We start from the raw sequence: 20,592 nt of genomic DNA on the forward strand, positions 1-20,592 counted from the left end.
AAAACCTCAACTCACATCTCCAAAACTGTAAATACATTTTCACCTTTGCACCCAAATTGCAATTCAGCATGAAACTTTTTGCAATACACTACACACAATTCTCTATGTAAAACACAGGAACCTGACATAAAGTCATTAGTTTGCAATTTCAAAACACTGCTATTCAAAATGCCACACCCATGGACTCGTTGGCCAATACACATGCCACCTGGCCAAACTGCTTAATTGTTGACTCATCAATCAGGATATAAGCACTATGAAAAGATACATTTTTACAACAACAATGGAAACAGCTGTGAGAGAAAGAAGTCAAGTGAGGGTGAAAGTGAGAGGTGGAGGAAGAGTGAGAGGTAGGGGTAAAGCTGAAGGGGGAGGATGACGACAAAAAAGGGCACAGCTTTCAGATGAAATCTGGGTCAGTTGACCATGTTATCAACCATGGGTTGACATTGAGAGGTCATGAAGGTGTGGGTGGAACTGTTTTGTGTACACAGTCACACATGTTATAGTAGCTGTGGTTGAAATTCCAAAATTCACACAAAAAGTACACACCCTTGTCAAAATGTTTTCCATCTGCATTAATACAACCAAAACGATCAAAAAATCACAAATGAGAATGAGAAAAATGTCACTAAGAATGCTGGAGGTTTAAAGAGGAGAACAGTCTACCTGTGTACATAACCCAGACTGTGGACAGAGTCAATGGCCATGACCATCTCAGCCAGGTAGAACTGAGCCATGTCCTCAGGGATCCGGTCTCCAAATTTACCAAGCAGAGTCAGCAGGTCCCCTCCTACATAGTAATCCATTGCCAGGTACTGAGAAAAGGTGGATGAATGAGAAAAAAATAACAGTGGTATTAAACTATAGTATTAGAGTATATATAGTAGTAGAGTATTTGTACAATACATTTACTTGACATTCCGATTGGATGTATTCATCCATACCAAATAGTTGTCGTCCTGAAAGGCGTAGTGCAATTCTGTAATCCAGAGTCTGTCACCCCTTACTAAAACCTCCCGCTCCTCCTGGTAACATGCTGTCTAAACAAGACAAAAACACAAAGACAAATGGATAAAAAGTGCAAGTAGAAAGACACCCAGCTTAAAATCAAAGAGAATGTGCCCATCTCTGTCTTCCTTCCTTTTTCCTTCCCTCTCAGTCCAGTCTGTAAGAGAAATGTCTTGTGTTTGTCCTGTGAATTTGAGCACAGATTTTTTTTGTGCATACCTCTCCTCGCCTCAGCATGTCCCACTTATTCATAATCTTTAGAGCGTACACTTGTTGTGTGCTTCGCATCCTCGCCACAGCAACCTGCAACAGTGATAAGACAGAATAACCACAAATACTGCATGACGTGCACATGCACTTAAGACAGCAGATCCATTCATAGCTCAAAGTCAATGATTAGTAGTCATCATTAACGGTAAATATGTAAAAACAGTTAAATAAATTATTCAAATTCTTCTGGAAACAATTCTGATCAGTACTTAGTTGGATCATGCTGATTCTTAATATTTGAAAAGGTTTAATTCCTGCTCCAGACCTGCTCACCTCACTGAATGTGCCTCTGCCAATCACTTTCAGGATGTGAAAGTCTTCTCTTTTGATGCGAGTCTTCCTCACCTGCCTCACCAGGGGCTCAGCTGTGAATGAACGAAAGAAGAGAGTTTGTGACCGCCAAAATAATATGTGTGTGTTATAATGTAGCCTTACTCTACAGATCAGAGAGGAAATGGGAATGGAGATTTGATAGTATTAATATCAGGACCAAGAAAATGAGAAATGCTAATGCAGCAGTGTTTTATTGATTTATTGATAAGTGGGGGAGGGGGGGGGTTGAACCTCATAAGCAACTGAATAGCCAAGTGTGAAAACCATTACTGACATGACATAAAGTGAAAATTAATAATAAATAAATTAATAGTAATTAAATATTGAGCTGTGAATTCTGTTTGAATTTATGTGAGTTGACTTTTCATCTTTCAAATTTCCTCTTGTTCATTTATGGAAAATTGTAAATAAATACAAAATGCCTCATTGCTTTTCCTTTTTCACATGTGGTCATTTTGTTTCGGCCTCCTTTAAACTGTGAACATGCTCACAGTTGGCTGCTCTCTGTGTCCTCCCAGCTGAACAGAAGACTCTGTTGCCATAAAGGGAGTTCCTTTTCAGTACAGCAACTGTCTGAATTGTCACTTTTTGCAGCAAAAAATAGATGCTTTCTTTTATGAATCAAGGCAAGTTTTCCAGTCTTTCATTTTTGTCTTCATTCCCCTCCTCCTCATACACTGAGAGGAATTTAAGTGAGGCAGAGGCACAGTGTAAACTGTTTGATGAGAAAAGAGAACAACTTCATTAGCACACAGTTACTGTAGCTCCAGAACTAAAAGTTTCCTGAATCAGCAACTTTGAAAAGGATCCTTTATCCACTGCCCTGGGTTAGTAGACTGGCCCAGCCATGTGACCTCTGCTGCTCTACTGCCTTGTGATTTTATGATGCTGCATTTTATATAAAAAGAGACTGATCAACAGCATTCATTTTTATGTCATACAGATCACTGATCTCTTTACAATTAGTACAGTACAGTACAGTTCAGTACATAGCCATATACATTGTTTAGTGTCATCTGAAGGCAGTTACTTTGTAGTTTTCTGCCAACATGATGAAATAACTCTTAACACCAAGAAGAGTAAAGCAAAGAAGTGCTGACGGGTCCTAAAAATCAGTTTATTTACTCAGATTCTTGTAACATGTTGCTCTGTATTTGAAATAAGTACATTTACAGTATCTCAAAACTTGTTCATCACTATTATTAATTCAGGTGAAGACCTCCCGATGAAAAAAAGTGCGATAGTTTATGAAGTGAATAAATGAAAATACAATATCTAATCTCATAATAATAATAATAATAATAATAATAACAACAAAATGATTAGGCCATATACATTTTCATGTAATTGTAATTTGTAATTGGTTTCCTTGTGTCAGTGTTTTGCTTCCTGTCTTGGTCCTGTGTCTGTGTGGTGATTGTCTGCCCCGCCCTAATGTGTTTCACCTGTGTTCAATCACCCTTGCCTCCCCTGTCTATATAGTCTTTGTGCTGCCCTTTGTCTGTGTCGGTTCGTCTGTTTAGTTCAGGGTTTGTTCACGTCGTCTGTTCATGTCTGTTATTTTGGTTAATAAACCTGTCTGCACCGTTCCCCAAGTTTTGGCTGCATTTGGGTCCTACTTACCTCAAAACCCTTGACACAATTTTGACAATGGTGATCTCTCCAGAAATAAGTGACTGCAGATTTCCTTAAAAGGTACATTTTTTTTAACTAGTGCTAGCTGTCCTGCACAGTCCGTTTTGTCTTGTTATACCATTTTGTTCCTCAAGAGGCGATCGTAAGTTACTGTAGTGCAATAAACTTATTATATATCTTAATATCCTAATAGAAGTTGAGGTACAGGTGAAACTGATGATGTCTCTCCAGGGCTCCTCACCCTGTAATAGTGAGTCATGTGATGACCATAGTTTTGTTGACCGATTTCCAACCATCCACTATACCACAGCACATGATGTAAGCTGCAAGGATAACTAATTCTTACATACAGTAACAGCATTGTGCCCAATGGAAACTATTTACAAAATTTTAATTTAAACTTCACTGTTTGCCACATATACAGAAAATATTTGACAAAAAGTCAAAGAACCAATATAAATACTTCTCTTGTTACAGGATTTTACCAGATGTAACTTAACTTGTTTTGGAAGTTCCTGTGGCACTTCTCTCCTTCTCTCCTGCCTTCCTCCTGCATGCTGCAGTGCTCCCACTGTTCTTCGTAAGTCAGCATGTTACACCCGCAAGAAAATGGGCAGAAAAGTAATTCAAGTGGGGCGTCGTGTGGTGTAGTGGTCTAAGCAGGCGCCCCATGTGTAGAGGCTACAGTCCTCGCTGCAGTTGGCCCCGGTTCGAGTCCCGCATCGGACGGCCTTTACTGCATGTCATTCCCCCTCTCTCTCTGCCTCCCCATTTCCTGTCTCTCTCCACTATCCTGTCCAATAAAGGCACAAAAGCCCCCCAAAAAAAGAAAAGTAATTCAAGTAATCATGAGAGTGAAGTTTTCTCAGTGGGTGTTTATTCTGAACAACAACAGGAACCAGCGCGCTCGAGACAGTTTCCAGTTGGGTAATGTGGGCGGAAGAAAATTGATCGCCACTAGCAGATCAAGATCACTTTGTAGATCACTGATAGAACTGTTACGGCTTAATCTATAACAATAAAAATGAAATGAACAATAAATGAGTTAAAAGCTTTTAACATTTTAACCCTTTACAGAACATGAGTTCTTATTGTCATTAAACAATTTTTAAACACAGCTTATAAGTTGATTTTCATGACCACACACATCTCTTTAACCTTACCAAAAAATTTAAAATCTTATGACAGATTATGAAGTCACTGTATTTTCAAACTTAAAACAAATCATTACCGTATAACTGTGTCACACACAGACTTTGTAAATTAACCAATCACGATGCAGTGTGTGGTGTCATAACGGATACGCTCTTGTCCAATGAAATTTTCGAATGGTGACTTGTGCCTACAATTGAAACTTTCTTGCTCTCCAGTCAACAATAAATCAGCTCTGTTTCATTTTACAATGTCAAATTAATACATGACAACTCGGTCTGAAAACACTTAAAAGAACATATAATTGTGGTAATATGTGTAATAATATGTGTTTTGCTGCCTACAACCATTTTTCAATCAATTAATTCAGCCTACAATAATAAAATATTAATCATTAACAAATTAATTGTGTGGATAATAACACAGTTTTGCACAATTCCTGACATTTAATCCTAATAAACTTTACCTGTCTAAGATAGGTTAGGATCACTACTTAATTTTAAGAATGTGAAATGTTAGAATATACAGAGAATGATTTGTTTCAGCTTTTATACATCCCCAGTGTGTCAGAAGTTTACAGACACTGTTAGTATAGCATTGCCTTTAAATTGTATGATAGCCTTCGACAAGCTCCTCTCAATAAGTTGCTGAATTTTGGCCCATTCCTCCTGAAAGAACTGGTGAACTGTGTCAGGGTCGTAGGCCTCATTGCTTGGATATGCCTTTTCAATTCTACACACATATTTTCTATTGGATTGAGGTTTTGTCTTAGTGGTGATCGCTCAAATACCCTGTCTTTGTTGTTCTCAAGCCATTTTGCTTCAACTTTGGAGCTTGGAGTAACTGTCAATTTGAAGGACCATTTGCAACCAAACTTTAACTTCCTGGCTGAGGTTTTGAGATGTTGGTTCAATATATCAACATGATATTTCTTCTTCATGATGCCATCTAATTTGTGAAGTGCAGTACCTCAAACAAACAATTGCTGGAAAAATTACTTGTGTTACGCACAAAATAGATGCCCTTACAGACATGCCAAAACTATAGATAACAGAAGGTTTATGGAGCGATTAAAAAATGAGTTTCAATTATATATAAACTTCTGACTTCAACTTTTCATGAGGGGTTGAGGTTAAAACATTAAGTTTGAATGAGAATGCGGTGAGTGCTTGCAGAGAGCTCTTTGTTTGCTCTGTCTGAGCTTATTGTGAGATGTATGAATCTGTGAAACTAAAAGCTAGGATGAGAATAAATTGAGTTCATAGAGAGAGCTCTCTGACTTCTCTGCCTGAGATCAAAAAGAGGCACAAAAATTGAGAAAATCTGAGAATTATTTCAGAGCCTAATGAGATCTCAGTTGAAACTTAAAAGGAGAATAATTTGAGAATTTTTTTGTGAATCATTTTCTCCTGGAGAAAAAACAGAGAGATGGGACAAATAATCTGTAGTCTCATTTCGATTTCTCTCAGATCTAGGAGAAATAAATGAAAAACTTTTGAGATCTTTTCTGATTTTCTTTTCCTCTGGGATATGGAATTATGTGACTTCTAATTACAGCATAATTTAGGTGTATGGTGTCTAATTAGGGGATGATTGTTTTTTACTATCTAACAAAGAACATATTTCTAGTTTTTGTCTAATTTGATGAAAACAGTTGTGATCATTTCACACACTGCTCTTAGTCATTGGCCATTGCCATTTTTCACTTAATCGTTTTGTCCGTTCCCTTTGTTCTTTCTTTGCCATGTGCTCCAAGTAACATTCTCTCGGTCTACACACACGATCTTTTATTTTTATAAGCCAAGTCAAAATCAACTGAACCAAACCAGCAGAAGTGCCTCAGAGTAAAAGTTTTCTTTTCGAAGATTTTTGACAGTTTTAGAGTCATCTTGCCAACGCCAATCTCCTCTAAAGTTTTGTAGTAAAAGTTAAGTGCATTCAAGTTTTATTTCACATCAACCCACAAGAGACACAGGCAGATAACATGACCTGCTCATGACAGAGTGCAGAGACGCCTACTAGAAAGAGACAGAAAGTCTACTGGCAAACTCCACCGAGGCTGAACCGCAGAGACACTGGCAGAATCCATGATAACGGAACACAGCCTCCAGGAAAATCCACCTAGATTCCGCGTCTTCAGGGTTACCATGGCAACCTCAGCCTCCTGGGTTCCAGCTACAACACAACTCACAGTGCAAAACACCTCATATATCTTGCAAGATGAAGCACTTGCATTCAAAACTACATAAACTCTTATCAAAATCAAACTTTTGCACCAAATGGCAAACATTTCATTCATATTGCCGCATTATTGTTAAACCAACTACACACTGTTGTGCTCAATCCAAAGCACTTTCATCTTTGGTGACCTTGTCATTGTTCTGAATGAAGAGAATGCTGGGAATTACAAATACTGTTACAGTTTTTTCTCAATCGCTTTGATTACATTAGAAACATTCTCACAACTCTTAATTCAGTTCTCAAAACAGTTAATGCACTTCTCATAATACTAAATCACCTGTGCAAAAGCCTCTAAAACAAAAGAAATCTCGTTCACATGTGTCGAAACATGCAAAGTCAGTCTATTAACATAAATGTTTATGTACCATGTTTAAAAAATGGGCTTGAAAAATCACACTTAAATGCATAGATCAGGGTGTCAATCCTCAGGTAAGTCCACTGAGAATCATTTAATGTATATCACACATGAGGGAGTGATGCTGTACTAAACGTCAGCACGGCTGTGATTTGGTGGGAGGCTGCAGGCTGAATACCAAAGACAATACAACAGTTCTATGAGCACCATGTTAGTTAAATAAGCAACAACAAATTATAATTTGTTTGTCTATTTTATCATTTATTTGGCTAGCCTACACAAATAGTTGCGCAACTTGACTCGTACCGGACTGTTGCTAAACAACACATAAACATTTACCTGACCTGCACAGTGCACACTAGCTCTCTACTTTTTGTACACGCTACCTCAGGTGTACGCTGAAGTATCCAAACTTCTTCCCTTCATCCTCTTCTGACGACCATACACAATGAATTCAAATGTTATTTCTGGAAATATATTCATCTTTGTGGTGCACAGTTTGTTACAATCTAAGACAGATAACGACTGTTAATGTAATGCTAATGTTAATAGAAGACTTGTAAAGCTGGGTGATACGTATAGTCAAAAGTAAAAGTCCCAGTGCTGCTATACTCTCTATCAGTACTCATGGAAGGCTTCTCGTCCAATCAAACTACTTGGTTGAAACTAACTGTTGTATAAAAAACATTAAGCTCCACTGACCATTTATAAGCAAAATAACACTTTGAGAAACTGTTTGAGTAACAGTTTGAAAAAAACATCAGTCAACACTAACAGTTGCAATATTTAATCATGACAATCTTGTTAACAAATCTAGGCTCTGTTTCAGTGAAGGCAACTGAAATACATAAAGTATCTATTATAAGATTTGCTTTCATGCTGGCTGGTAAAAAATCTGACAGTTTTAACTGATTTATGCAACTTCATGTTTTAATTACAGTGATTTTAGAGTTGTGCCCTGCCCCTCTGATAAAGATAAGAGCCCTTCTATTTGACACAAATGTTTCCATGTGCCCCACTTGTAAGACCAGGTGCAGGTCAAACCAACACTCAGATAAAAATGTAATACACATAGCAGTTAGGTTCTTGTCATTACTTCTCTTTACTCATCTGCCAGACTCAGGATAGTTCCCTTGGACAAGCAAAAATTATGTATGTGCTGCTAGTGCCATTGGTCGGCCACTGGTCTGATTGTTACCATAGAAACATGGCTCTTAGTTCTGACTTAGGCCGGATGTAGAGTGGCTAACCTTTAAAGATCAAAATAGGTGCCACATCCTTTGGAGGTAACATTTGAAGCTGCACAACTAGGCTGTCCCATTACGAAGGCTCCATCAAATGTGTCCTTCTTTTCCTGTGTAATGAAGGCTCTCCTAATCCTTTGAGGCCTAACTTATCCCAGATATTCATTTCACACTGGTAATGAAAATTATATGGAAGCAAACAATGCCAACAGAGAGCCCAAGGATTATGCTTTTAAATGTAAGTATTAGGTTTCTGCTCAGTTCATCATTTAACGGTAACAACTGCTAAAAAACTTGCTTCTAGGCAACAGAAGCAATGCTTTGAGATGAAACAGTAAGGATGAGCAGCTGGTGAAGGGCCACACCTTTGTAGACCGCGTCCCCCGAACAATGCAGACCCTGAATTTGGACAGTTTTTTTTTTTTGTGTGAAATTGTCTAACCTGCATTAGACTAATCTAAAAGCAAAATTGAGACTGGCCTAAGACTACAGAGCAGGCTAAAATATCTTTGTGAAACTAGCCCAAGTTCTTGAACAACTACACAAAGTGGTTTCTAAGTCACACATATTGGCATTAGTGGACCCATGGTAGAGTTTTCTGCCCAGGTATGCAGCTCTTGAGCAGCACAAACAAACTGGTTGATTTGTCATACAGTGTTATGTGTGGTGAACTTTGGGTGATTGTTCTTGATCAGAGGCCAAACAAAGTTATTGCCAGGCAACATCTACTGACAGTAGCACGATGAGTAAGCTAGGTCAGCAGGTTAGCACAACAACATACAGAGAGGTGGAGAGAGAGAGATAGAGAGATAGATAGATAGAGAGAGAGAGAGAGAGAGAGAGAGATAAGACTAAAACACTCACCCCACTGCAGGAAACCAGAGATATATTTTTCTCTTGCAAAGGATGAGGAGTAGAACTCCTGATAGACGCCCACAAGTAGGTCCAAAAGGGTCTGGAGTCCAACAGGTCCTGTGGTCTGGGGACCCTCTGCTAGGTCAGGTGCACCAAGGCTAGGGCTAGTTGACATGACGCCCAATGGGTGAAGTGTGTGTATGGTTTAGAGTTGCAGTGAAATCCTGGTGTCCATGGGGTGTTAGATTCAGTGAGACAAGCTGGATCTTCTTTTTCCTCTTGGCTTAGAGTACTTTGGTTGGTCTCTTGAGAATCACATTTACAGTAACAGCCCACCCTCACTTTCTTTTGTTGGCAGCACCCCTCACCGACATGCACAGTCACTTTTTTGATATCATTCTGGATCATAACCTAATCCCACCCCCTGTCACTCCTGACCTTCCCTTTTCTTTATACCTTATCTGCTTAACCACTGTACAGAAGTGTGTGTTTTCTATACAAACTTCTTCTTTGAACAGGTCAGTTCCCTTTTCTTTCCCACGCTTCTAGTTTACCGTAACTTTCTTTTCTCTCTACTTTTTGTCTTTATAAGTGTGTTCCATCCTCTCCGTCTGTCTCTCCCCTTGTCCTTCTCTCTCTGTGGCTCACCATCGCTGTGCAGCATCTGTCAAGCCTGCAGTTTCTCCAGCTCTGACTCAATACCTTTTTTGGTGCTTAAGTCTCTCAGTCTGTCTCTCTCCACTCCCTCTATTCAACGTAGTACAAACGTTCAACTACCATAGTGAGACCTATCAGAAAAGCATGTACACACTCTCAAATAATTCCTCTTTTCCTTTTCCATCTACCACTAATTCTTTTTTATTACATGTCCTAATTCGCTTTTCTTCAGTTTTTCCCTGTGACAAAGTTAACAGGAACCACTGACCAGAATCAGTACTAGCTGTTGCTGTTACGCTTAGTCATGTTTTGAAGAGTGCAAATTTCTTATTTTGTCAACCATCCAAAGAACGTATTTAGATTCCTTGATTGTTTTTGTATCCCCACCTCATCACCTCTCAGTCCTCTGCATGTCTGCATGTTTTCCTCGTCTGTCTCCCTCACTCACTCTTTTTCCGGGATGCAGCAGAGATTGTTTCCTCCCGACCAGCTGACTGCTTTTGAAAATCCAAACTCTTTGTCTGTCTGTTCATCTGCTCACTCTCTGTCCCTTGTTCCTCCTCTGCTGCAGTGTATTTACTCTCTTCCCCTCATTCTCTTTCTCTTCTTCAACTTCTGTTTTGACTTTTCCAGTGAAATGCCTCCTTCCTCTTCTCTCTTTATAAATACAGCAGTGCTGCAACACAGAATTGCCTTAAACTTTTAAATCTCTCCTTTCATAGCTGTTTAAACTGCACTTCCTGTGTCAAACTAAAGTGACACACTTCCACATGAGTCTGATTATGTTTTTTCTCTAACTAATCTATAAGTGGAGTGTAGAAAATACATGAAGCATGAGTGTATATGTTTTGTGTTTTAACACATGAGAGTGATAAAGCTATTTGTTATGAACAAAGGAAACAACTGAGAAGAAAACAAGACTAGGTCAAAATCTATGGTCAAATCCTGATTTTAGAACCACAATGTTGTCTGACAAAATCACCAAACACATAAATTAAAGACAAAGTCTGTGCTGTGTTTTCAGCTTTATTTAGTTGTAAAATGATCACTTAGAGCAAAAGTAAGAAGAGACAGAATATCTTCCTTGTCCTATCTTTCACATAGTGCACAGTGTCTGTCTGGAATCCACAATAGTTTAGCCTTTATTTACCTCAACTCCAGAACAGACTTGTATTAGAGGGCATCTTGTATTAGAGGCAGGTCTTTATTTTTAACTCCCTCTAATATGTATAATTGGTCTTAGCAGTATTTTAGTAGCCTCGTTTTTTGCTTCCATGCAGTTCCTGAGCAGCCGGGAAACCAGAGGGGCTTGGTAGACTGCCCATAACAAGAGCTTTAACCCAGAGCCCCCAGTTGGCACCCCTCTTGTTTGTGCCAGAAACTCCAACTCAGTGACATGGCATTCGGCTGACCAATGGTAGAAATATGATCAGTCAGTCAGACAGTCAGGGACATTCCAGATTATAGGACCAGCAATTTATACAAATGCTCTCACAGTCACTTATTGTGAGATTTGTTAAAAACGTTCACCTGGACTCAAGGACAAGCTGATTAGATTTTGATGGCTAAAGGTTAACGGTCAAGGTCACGGTGACCTCACAAAACATGATTTTGGCCTTGTGAACGCAATATCTCCAGAACTCCCTCAAGGGAATCCCTTCAAATTTTCACAAATGTTTACTCGGACTCAAGGATGAACTGATTAGGTTTAGTCTGACTTAGTAGTCAAAGGTCAAAGGTCAAGGTCAGTTGTACCTCAAAAAAAACTTTTTAGCCAATAGTCAAGACTTCAAACAGCAATTATGACAAAATTTCACACGAATGGTAAATGTTTTATATGACTCTGGATAAATGGGGATGTAATCTGAAACTAGTCTGAGTGGTGGGGGCATTGAACCAAGAGGCGGTAGTTTTCTCTGGTTTGAGATCATTCAAGCCTGAAATCCATTAGGCCAGGGCATAATAACCATATTAATAGGGTTATTAATATTACCAATAACCTACTTTTTTATGTTTCAAAACATAAGAAAGATAGTTACCTTAGTTTTTTCCTGGAATTAAAGGAGGCTGTGAACAGAGTGGAAAAAAGGCAAGTTTTCAACTGAAGGAGCTGTAATGCTGGTTGAACACAACCGCCAGGGAGAAGACTTTCAACATTTTGAAGACTTCAAAATTGTGAACATGTGATACACAGAAGCACAAGTATACCTAACCCTTAACCTAAGCCTAAGCCTAAGTCTAAATCCAACTCTAAGCCTGACCCTGTGCCCAATACTAACCCTAACCTCACCCAACCTGAAGTATGGGTTCTAAAAAAATGTCACTACATACCTATCTCTCTATATCACAAGGCCATAAACAAGCGTCTAGTAGTGAAGTTTGCTGGTGAGGTGAACAACAGTTCAGACAGAGGCTGGTCATATCCAGAACAATACTGTCCCCTTGGTCTTTGTTCTAAAGCAAACACAGATTATTTTAAAATTATAAAGAAACAATGTAATTTGCCTGTTTGTTGGTAATAAGGTCATTTTGAAATAAAATCACATCAGATTGCTGAAGTTATGATTTAGATTTAGATTTAGATTTATTTTCAAGTATATTGTATATAGTTTTATTTTATGAAGTGGGTGTGCAGGTGAGGTTAGGAACTGTCTAGGGCTTGTGTTAAAACCTAAACTCAATGTAAAATTAAATCATAAATACTGAGTGAGAAAAAAATTTAAAGAGAGAAAATAATCATAATATATAAAATTAGAAAACAATTAAATAGAAACAGCAAAGACAGCACAATATATGCAATTGAAAGAATACTCAAATGGATCAATAAACCAGAAATACAGAAAAAAAACAGTTAGTCCACTCTGATTCCCATTTGTGTGCTCATCGAAGTCTATTTTAATTTTCTTTTAAAAACAGGTAGTAAGGATGAATGTGCAGTTGTACACCTCTATATTTAATTGAATACCCCATTTAGGTGTGATAATGAAGGAGATGCAGAGGGTTTGATTGTCTCCTTGGGTAAGAATGTATGTATTACAGAAATATTGTTGGAAGTTTGGTAAATTTCTGTCCTGGAATCTCACCTTGTAAATAAAAATATATGTTTGTAGGATATTTATATCAAACACGGTCAATATTTTAAGTTCATAAAATCGAGAAGCAGATGGCTCCCTTGGACTTGTAGCTAGTCTAACAAACATTTTCTGGATTACATGGATTTAATGGAGATATGTGGGATAGGTACTGGCCAATTGCAGTAACTAAGTTATGTTTATATCAAGCTGTAGTATAAGGTTAAAGAGAGGACTTATTGACAAGTGGACAAATTTTTCCAATGACTCCAACAGATTTCATTACGTTGTTATGCAGAATATCAATTTGTTCTTTCCAATAACATTTTTCATTATTTTCATCCCCATCCTCTGGATGTTACTTTCAGTTTCTTTGCCCTTTATAAAGAGCCTGGCTTTATCTTTTTTTTTTCCCTTTGTCCTCCCTGCAAATACAATTAAATAGTTTGAGAAGAATGTAGAAGTTACTGTTCCATCTTCTCTGAAACATCCAGATTTTTACGCAGTTTTATGGTCATACTGTACCTGTAATAGTACTTGTATATATATGGGTAATTAGAATAACAACTACAGTGTAAGTTCTTTGTAAGATCCTGATTTTCGACCCACTTATTCCATAACTTCACATCTTGTTCCTCAGAACTTTGTACTTACTGGTACAGTAATAAATAAATAAAATGATTACACTGGGCCTCTGCATTAATTACATTGTACGTTGCAAGTTGTAATCTAAAGTGTTAGCCCAATGTCATAATAGCATTTTATACATAAATCTGTATAATATAAAATATGTTATATGACATGTTATATTATTAATATTCCACACTGAACCCAGCATGTGAACAATGTTAACATGATATTTTTAAGGAAACTGAAGGACACATAGAGCAAAGTGATGTCATTTATCAACATGGGTAATGATTCATTTATGAAATCGGTTCTAGGTCAGACCACACAAATTTAATGTAGATGGTGAGTTCACTACTGTTATTGTCTATTCATGTATTCCACGAAGCAGCTGATGGTTATGGTGCAGACTAAAGAACTGCCCAAAACGTGCTCACACCTCCTGCTGGTTAGACTAGAAATTTACTCTTGTGGTTGCAACAAAAAGGGAACACCACAGATAGAATTTGATATGCTTATAAAGTGTCAGTATGGGTAAACAAAAATAACTTTCATCTTGACTGAGATCCCAGTTAGTGCTGAACTGTCTGCCCTAAATACACCAGAGACTCATGGAAACGTGAACTAAACTCTGATCCGAGGAGGTGACAGACAGACAGACACGTGCTAACTTTAAAGTCTTGTTGAGTAGAAATTTACTCCCCACAATATTCTTTGATTCACTATTAGGTAGCCTTAACAGGCAGTTAGTTTCACCATGACATCAACAACTCTACTGAATGTTGAATTATTTGAGTTATTGGAGGGAAAAACTCTGACATTATTCATGATGTAAAATAATATCCAGAATATAATGAATTTGATAGCCTCAGTAGCCTATATACAAGGCCCCGTGATGCTGCACACTCACATGTTACATCAAGGCTTTGTTTGTGATTAAAGGAGACACTAAGCCTGTCAGCTTGTAAAGCAGGTTTGCACGTTAGTCTGAATGTGCAGCATTGCTTGCGTCACTGAATGGGACATTGTAGGGAAGTGAAGGGACAAGACGAGAGAAACAGAGGATTGAGGTGAGGGAAGAAAGGAAGCTGAACCTGTGGCAGTCAGTAAGAAGGAAACCAAAGTGACTGACAGCACAGAGTGGCTGACTTTCAACAGGAATAGTCCAGTTTCTGAGCCATTTGGAATTCCTTGCTTTGATCCTTCAAGTCTTTAAGTCCTTAAATCCTTGTAAAGATGAGTTGTATTCCTGCCTCGCACAGGTAAGCTAAAACAACTCTAAATACTTAAAGATACATTTTATACAATGTAAGTACTTACCCAAACTTCCATAGGTGTGAGAAATGTGTGTCGTAGCATATTCTCAGAGTACCATGGTAGAAATGAGGGCACCATAGATTCTACAAGATAACAAGATCATGGATTCAAGAGGTTTGTCTTTGTCAGTTATTGCCCCGGTTCCAGCAGTTCACTATGTAGTGGGTCCAGTTTTGTTATAGTTCTATTGTAATCAATCTGTGGGAAGCATGGAGTTAAGGAACCATCTGTCTATTTAAGCCTATATGAATAGAGATGAGCAAACACAAACACTGTAATTGCCCATGTGTTCCTTCCCTATATATATTTTTATTCAGATATTCCATGCTAAGATGTCAGTGTGTTTATACTATATAAGCACATACTGTAGAATCATTAATATATACTTATACCTAACTGGAAATCATAAAAATGTAGGTTTTTGTAAGTAACCATCTGGACAATCAGTCTAACTTCAACTAGAGAAGTATTCTCTTCATTTCTTGATAATTATTGTCCCATCTCAAGCTTTTTCTTTTCCACATACTCTCACCCTTCCCCCATCTTTGGAGTTGAGGAGTCACTTGTTGTTCAACCCTGTTATGCCATTAAGTGCTTATACCTACAGATTAAGAGAACAGGAGGAACTCTTACTTTGCTGGCTTGCTCCTCATCCCTGAACTTGCCCATTGGAACATATCTCAGTGAAACATATACACACTCCTCCATCAAATGGTCACTGTGCACGGGACCTAAATTAGAAATTGCTGAGATGATCCTGTTTGATAACTGCAAAGGTTTTTATAAACTGTGCAGCTAATACCTGGGCTGGGGGTTGGGTAGAAGCAATAGGCTTTTACACTTAGTTGGGACTATTAAGACTTGATGAATGATACAGCAAATGCAGATCCATTTGATCAAATTCTGTCCCAGTGACCCCAGTACAAAATTGTTAATGCTTTGCGCAGAGGAAAAACATTGTGACAAACCCGGGGGTTTACAGAAGTCGCTTTTTTAGCTTTTATATTCTGAATATAATTAAATAATTCCAAAATAATCTCTATTTCGGTTTCTATAACTAACTATCTTTAACTGGTCTGGATTTATGTGAAGAATTTTGTTTGTTCTGCAGTATGTAAACCTTTGTTAATCCCTACATGTGGTCTGAACAATAGATTTGCTCCACATTCCTCAGCTCCAGTCTAATATGTATTTTGTGGTTATTGAAAAGTGGCTGTTAGTCGCTACTTCTAGTTTGTGTTAGATTAGTTATTTTACTGTATAGCTTAAAGAGGACCTATTATGGCCATTTTTAGTGTTAATAATTCCATTCTTGGTGTCTACTAAAATAGATTTACATGCTTTAATGTTCTGAAAAGACATTATTTTTATTTTTATGTAAATTTTATACTGTACTCTATTCACCCTCTGTCTGAAACGCTCTGTTAGAGCTCAGGGCTCTTTAAGCTTGCGGCAACTACCATGGCAAAGACTTGTTCTGCATGTCTTGTGTAAACAAACGGTCGTGGCGGCTTCCCTTCTGCCTTATCGTTTTGAGCAAACGTCCTGAACCAGAAGATGATAGACCCGACCCACCTTCACAAGCTGGACTGGAGCAGAAAACAAGCGTACCCCCTGTACAGCAGCCAGATGGAGGGAGGAATATGAAGAGTGGTGCCAACCAAGATGCTGGACAGTCTGCAAAGACTTCGGATGACAATATTCATAACATGGAATACTTTTATGAGAAACCCTTGTGATTTGTTATGTGTGGACACTTCCAGACTAAAGGAATATAAATATGGAGGAACAGACAGTCAACAGGTAGGGAGTCTCCACCATTTCACCTCCTGCTGGTTTATGATGCAGGTAATTCTGAATTAATTAAACTTTTGTGCGCATAGTTACTGAAAAATGAACTCAGCGCTTAAAATATGGATAATTTATCTAACCTAACGAGGTAAAGCATGTCAATATCTGACAAATGTTTAAGCATTTATGTCTTTGCTGCTGCTTTTTACTAACGTGAGTAACATGGTTAAAATCACAAATCCACAATGACAATGCAAGTCGCCTGGCCACATTAAGTGTGAATTAGAGATGTAACCATTGTGAAAATGAAGCATCTAACTGTGCTGCAGGAAGTCGTGTCTGGTATCCCAACAAGGCGTTTCATACAAAGGAGAAAATTGGCAGAGTTACTCCGTTTGGTGTAAACTGACTCTGTAGACCATTTACATGCACAAAAACCTATATAACACACTATAAGAAAGGGAAAACACAGAAAAGCATTATAGGTCCCCTTTAAGTTCATTGCTCCGGGAGAACACTGATGAGGTTGGATAATATAAATGCTTCAGACTGGATTTACCCAAAGTGAACCAAAATGTGTTGTGTTTTTGTTTGCAGTATGAGCACCATTCTCAGTCAAGTAGAATCTCAGATGGAGGAGAGTTCAGTTCAGAGAAGAGGAAGCAGTGCCTATCAGGTACAACTGTCATCTTTACCTACTTTGCAGTGACCTTCCATATTTTGTCTTTTTTAAATTGCATCACTTGGCTTCAAATCTAGATGAGCGATTTGTTTCATTTTTTAATTTTCCACTTATTAGGGCCCAAGCACTGAGGGTAACTGAAATGAATAAACTTTTCGAGGGCCTTCCAATGCTCAAAAAGTCATCAAACTTTGCACATGCGTCAGGCCTAGTGAAAATATACGTATTTCATTGGTCTTGCACATGGGTGTGGCAAAATAGCTCCATAGCACCCCTTTCAAAGAGGCCTTTCCTATCCCTGCATGCACAGAAATTGGTAGGCAAATGAAACATGCCAAGATATACAAAAGAACCTCTTGCATGCATTGCCTACACCTAACAGGAAGTATGCCATTTTGAATTCAATTTGCAATTTAGGCACTATGTTTGCAATTTAAGGGTCACATACTTTAAAGGTGTAATGTGTAAAATCTTGCTACTTGATCCACTTCCATATGGGGCAGCATTTCACTTCTTCATCCCTGTCCAGTTACTCATATTGTTGCTTTGCCCACTTTCCGATTTCAAGACATCATACCATATAACTCCTCCAAGGGATATCTGATCGACATTATATTTGGTCAGTCTTATCTTAAGACCGAGCGTTTTAACTGATGCTGCAGGACCTGCCCGTGGCGTCATGACGGATTTTGATGATGTGCCATGAAACAGGAAGTTTCTATAACTACAGCATGCATTGTCCAAACAGGCCTAAACTTTATAAGTTTAATAAGAGCCTCACCCTGAACACACCTACATGCCAACGTTCAGTTATACTCATAGTGCCCCGTTGTGGTAACAGGAAATAGAATGTTTTAGAATTTAATTTACTTCTTGTAGCAGGTCGACCACACCCACACTTCAACCTTGGTCAGAAAATGTGAATGACATTGGTGATACCTCATTGTGAAAACATTTGCTTCAACTTTCTATAAATCAAGCACACATTGTCCACACTGCCCCAAATTTTATATATTTTATAAGAGTCCTGGCCTGAATACATCTGCATGCTCATATTTAGTAATATTAATTGTGCAACCGAATTGCAATATGAAATTTCACAATTTCATGTAATACTAACAGGTGTACCAGACTCTTGGCAACGTTAGTCAAAAAATACCTCTAAAATTGTGTGTTTGTATATAAGGGCGTGGCAGTAGTGGGTGGCAGTAGTGGTTCACCAAATTTGAGGTTATAGATGGTGGTTATAACTCTAAGATACTTCGTCCATCTTCTCCAAATGTGGTCAGAGAATGCTTTACACCTAGATGATGCTTCCCTGTGAAAATTGTGAGTTACAGTCAAAAACTGTGGAATCTGGAGCACATTCAATTTTGATATTTCATTGTGTACTCTGATCTGGCTCTGATGTGACACACAGCCACATGTGTGCTTATTGCCTGTGAGAGCAGTGTCATGCGGATGTTATGATGTGCAACTGCTTCAAATTGCATGCTGCAAGCCCATCCGAGGTGCACAGGTAATATATGGTATGGTAATATAATTTATAGTTATAATATATTTCTATAAATCTCCTCCCTGGTCCAGATCTTTCCAGAAGCCAACATGAATCAAGAGTCCGACTCCAGCTCCTATCCTGACGATTTTCTCTACAGGAGGGAGCGTCTACCCTCTATTGTTGTGGAGCCCACAGAGCACAGTGAGCTGGAGAGCAGAGAGCTGCGCTGGCCTCCACGATGCCTAATGAGCAACAATGTGGAGGAGGAGGAGGAGGAGGAGGAGAACAGCAGTGCTGATCACACAGAGGGATCTGTGGATGGAGAGCAGCAGGAGGACATGGAAGGGTGAACAAAAATGACAGTGCAGTGGTGTTACATGCATACTCCTGTGTTTCAGAGACATTTTGACCAGTTATCACTTATCACTAACTATTATAATTTTTTACTTTTCACTACTTAAGTTGTAGTGAATTTAAAAATGTAATTACATATCAGAAGGGGTTTGCAGATGTTTTTTTTTTTATATCCTCTGTATACAATGTACCACCTAACTGTGTCTCTCTATTTTCATTATTGCAGCCCAGTTGCCAGGAAGTTTTCTATTGGACCATCCCAGAGTCAATTGTCCCTCTCCCGGCTGACCCCACCTGCTTCCCCAACCCCACCTGAAGCTGCCCCACCCTGTCTGAAAAGCTGAACCAGTACAGCCGCTATGGACTGATACCATTGCAGTTCACCTGAACTGTGTGTGTGACCTTTAAATGTGTAACCAGTGCATGAATGCTATCCCAGTAAAGAGAACCGATTTGGGAGGGTTGAGTAAAGTGAAGATTAAATAAGGTCCATTTCAAATAACTAATATTAAGCTGATTCCAATCTAGTTTAAAATAATTTGCTTATTTGCTGCTCTTGTATCTGACTCTGTGGTATGAAGGTAATCAGAGAAAGTAGCAATGACCTCCAGGACCTTCTCAAGGTGATTTTTTTCCTATGTGACACCGATCTGCCCATAGCAACTAAACATTTGGTGAATGACTATCAAAACCAGTTTCCTAAACACCCAGGCCCAACATGTCTTTTATAGCTTTTACTGTAGTAAAGACAGCTCCAACTGTGTCATAGAATAACTCAGAAAGGAGGACATCTCCATCATTTGCAAAGGACTGACCAGTATGTTTATGAGGTCTTGATAGACCAAATAATTTAGATTTTTACATCAAGGAATTTAGACCATGTTAGGACACTCTTCAAAATATCTTACGGGTTAAAGGTCAATTAAGGAAGTCACAATATTGTCAACCAGTGTAATATTGATCACTTGAATAACATACTCTGTGTAAAAGTTACAGTGATTAGGTGATATCCATTTTTAAAGAAATAATCTGCATATATCAACAATTATATAATAGAAGATAATAGCCGTATGAACATCAGTGTTAAAAGTTATTATAACCACAGTTATTTGTGAGCTGCTTTATCCTCCAGTTTGATCCTGAAATACCTGAATTATTTTAGTTTTTCACAAATATATTCATTTTATTTGCATCATGTTGTTGTCATCCCTGCTTTGTTGACTGACTTTGGTCATGATTGATGATGAAACATTATGGAAGAGCTACAGTCCCAAGTGAGCAAAGCCGAGTCCACAAATCGTGGCCCACCTGGTGGTTAAGGCTTAGTCCTAACTGCAGCGGCCATGGGTTCAAATCTGACCTGTGGCACTTTGCAGCATATCATCCTCTCTCTATCTCTCTCTCTCCCTCCCAACATCTTTCCTGTCTTTCTTTCACTGTATCTAGAATTAAGGCATAAAAAGCCCAAAAAATAAAAATACATTTTTGCTGTGGCTATA

At 38.4% G+C, this 20,592-nt stretch overlaps 2 protein-coding genes across 4 annotated transcripts in view; one reads left to right on the plus strand and one right to left on the minus strand.

Moving 5' to 3' along the window:
- Positions 1-10,229, minus strand: part of dmpk (DM1 protein kinase) — a 33,604-nt gene extending 23,375 nt beyond the window's left edge. The window contains exons 1-5 of one of the 2 annotated variants that reach the window (XM_087173564.1): positions 9,106-10,229; positions 1,555-1,646; positions 1,231-1,314; positions 948-1,043; positions 670-818 (exon numbers count right to left, since the gene is read on the minus strand). In XM_087173564.1, coding sequence (XP_087029690.1) covers positions 670-818; positions 948-1,043; positions 1,231-1,314; positions 1,555-1,646; positions 9,106-9,271 — 587 coding nt within the window. In that variant the 5' untranslated portion in view covers positions 9,272-10,229. The remainder of the gene's footprint in view (positions 1-669; positions 819-947; positions 1,044-1,230; positions 1,315-1,554; positions 1,647-9,105) is intronic. The other variant, XM_087173563.1, reaches the window with a different exon arrangement.
- Positions 10,230-14,482: 4,253 nt separating this feature from the next.
- Positions 14,483-20,592, plus strand: LOC111653918 (uncharacterized). Of its 2 annotated transcripts, none has more exons than XM_023404657.2 (4): positions 14,483-14,713; positions 17,157-17,235; positions 18,829-19,085; positions 19,320-20,592. In XM_023404657.2, exons 1-4 carry the CDS (start codon positions 14,688-14,690, stop codon positions 19,435-19,437), a joined length of 480 nt encoding a protein of 159 aa, XP_023260425.1. In that variant the 5' UTR covers positions 14,483-14,687; the 3' UTR covers positions 19,438-20,592. The 2 variants fall into 2 exon arrangements, with proteins under 2 accessions (XP_023260425.1, XP_087029691.1); XM_087173565.1 differs by lacking the exon at positions 14,483-14,713 and adding an exon at positions 14,720-16,571.

This window comes from Seriola lalandi, unplaced genomic scaffold (genome assembly GCF_002814215.2).
Source record: "Seriola lalandi dorsalis isolate HSWRI2012SDOR001 ecotype SW California unplaced genomic scaffold, Sedor1 jcf7180002054256, whole genome shotgun sequence".
Lineage (NCBI taxonomy): Eukaryota > Metazoa > Chordata > Actinopteri > Carangiformes > Carangidae > Seriola > Seriola lalandi.

What these genes read in the sequence shown, in the direction of transcription:
- LOC111653918 (XM_023404657.2), top strand. Translation starts at nt 14,688, where the DNA reads ATGAGTTGTATTCCTGCCTCGCACAG. An exon ending in GAGGAAGCAGTGCCTATCAG is followed by an intron (nt 17,236 to 18,828) that starts GTACAACTGTCA and finishes TCCCTGGTCCAG; the next exon opens with ATCTTTCCAGAAGCCAACAT. An exon ending in CAGCAGGAGGACATGGAAGG is followed by an intron (nt 19,086 to 19,319) that starts GTGAACAAAAAT and finishes TCATTATTGCAG; the next exon opens with CCCAGTTGCCAGGAAGTTTT.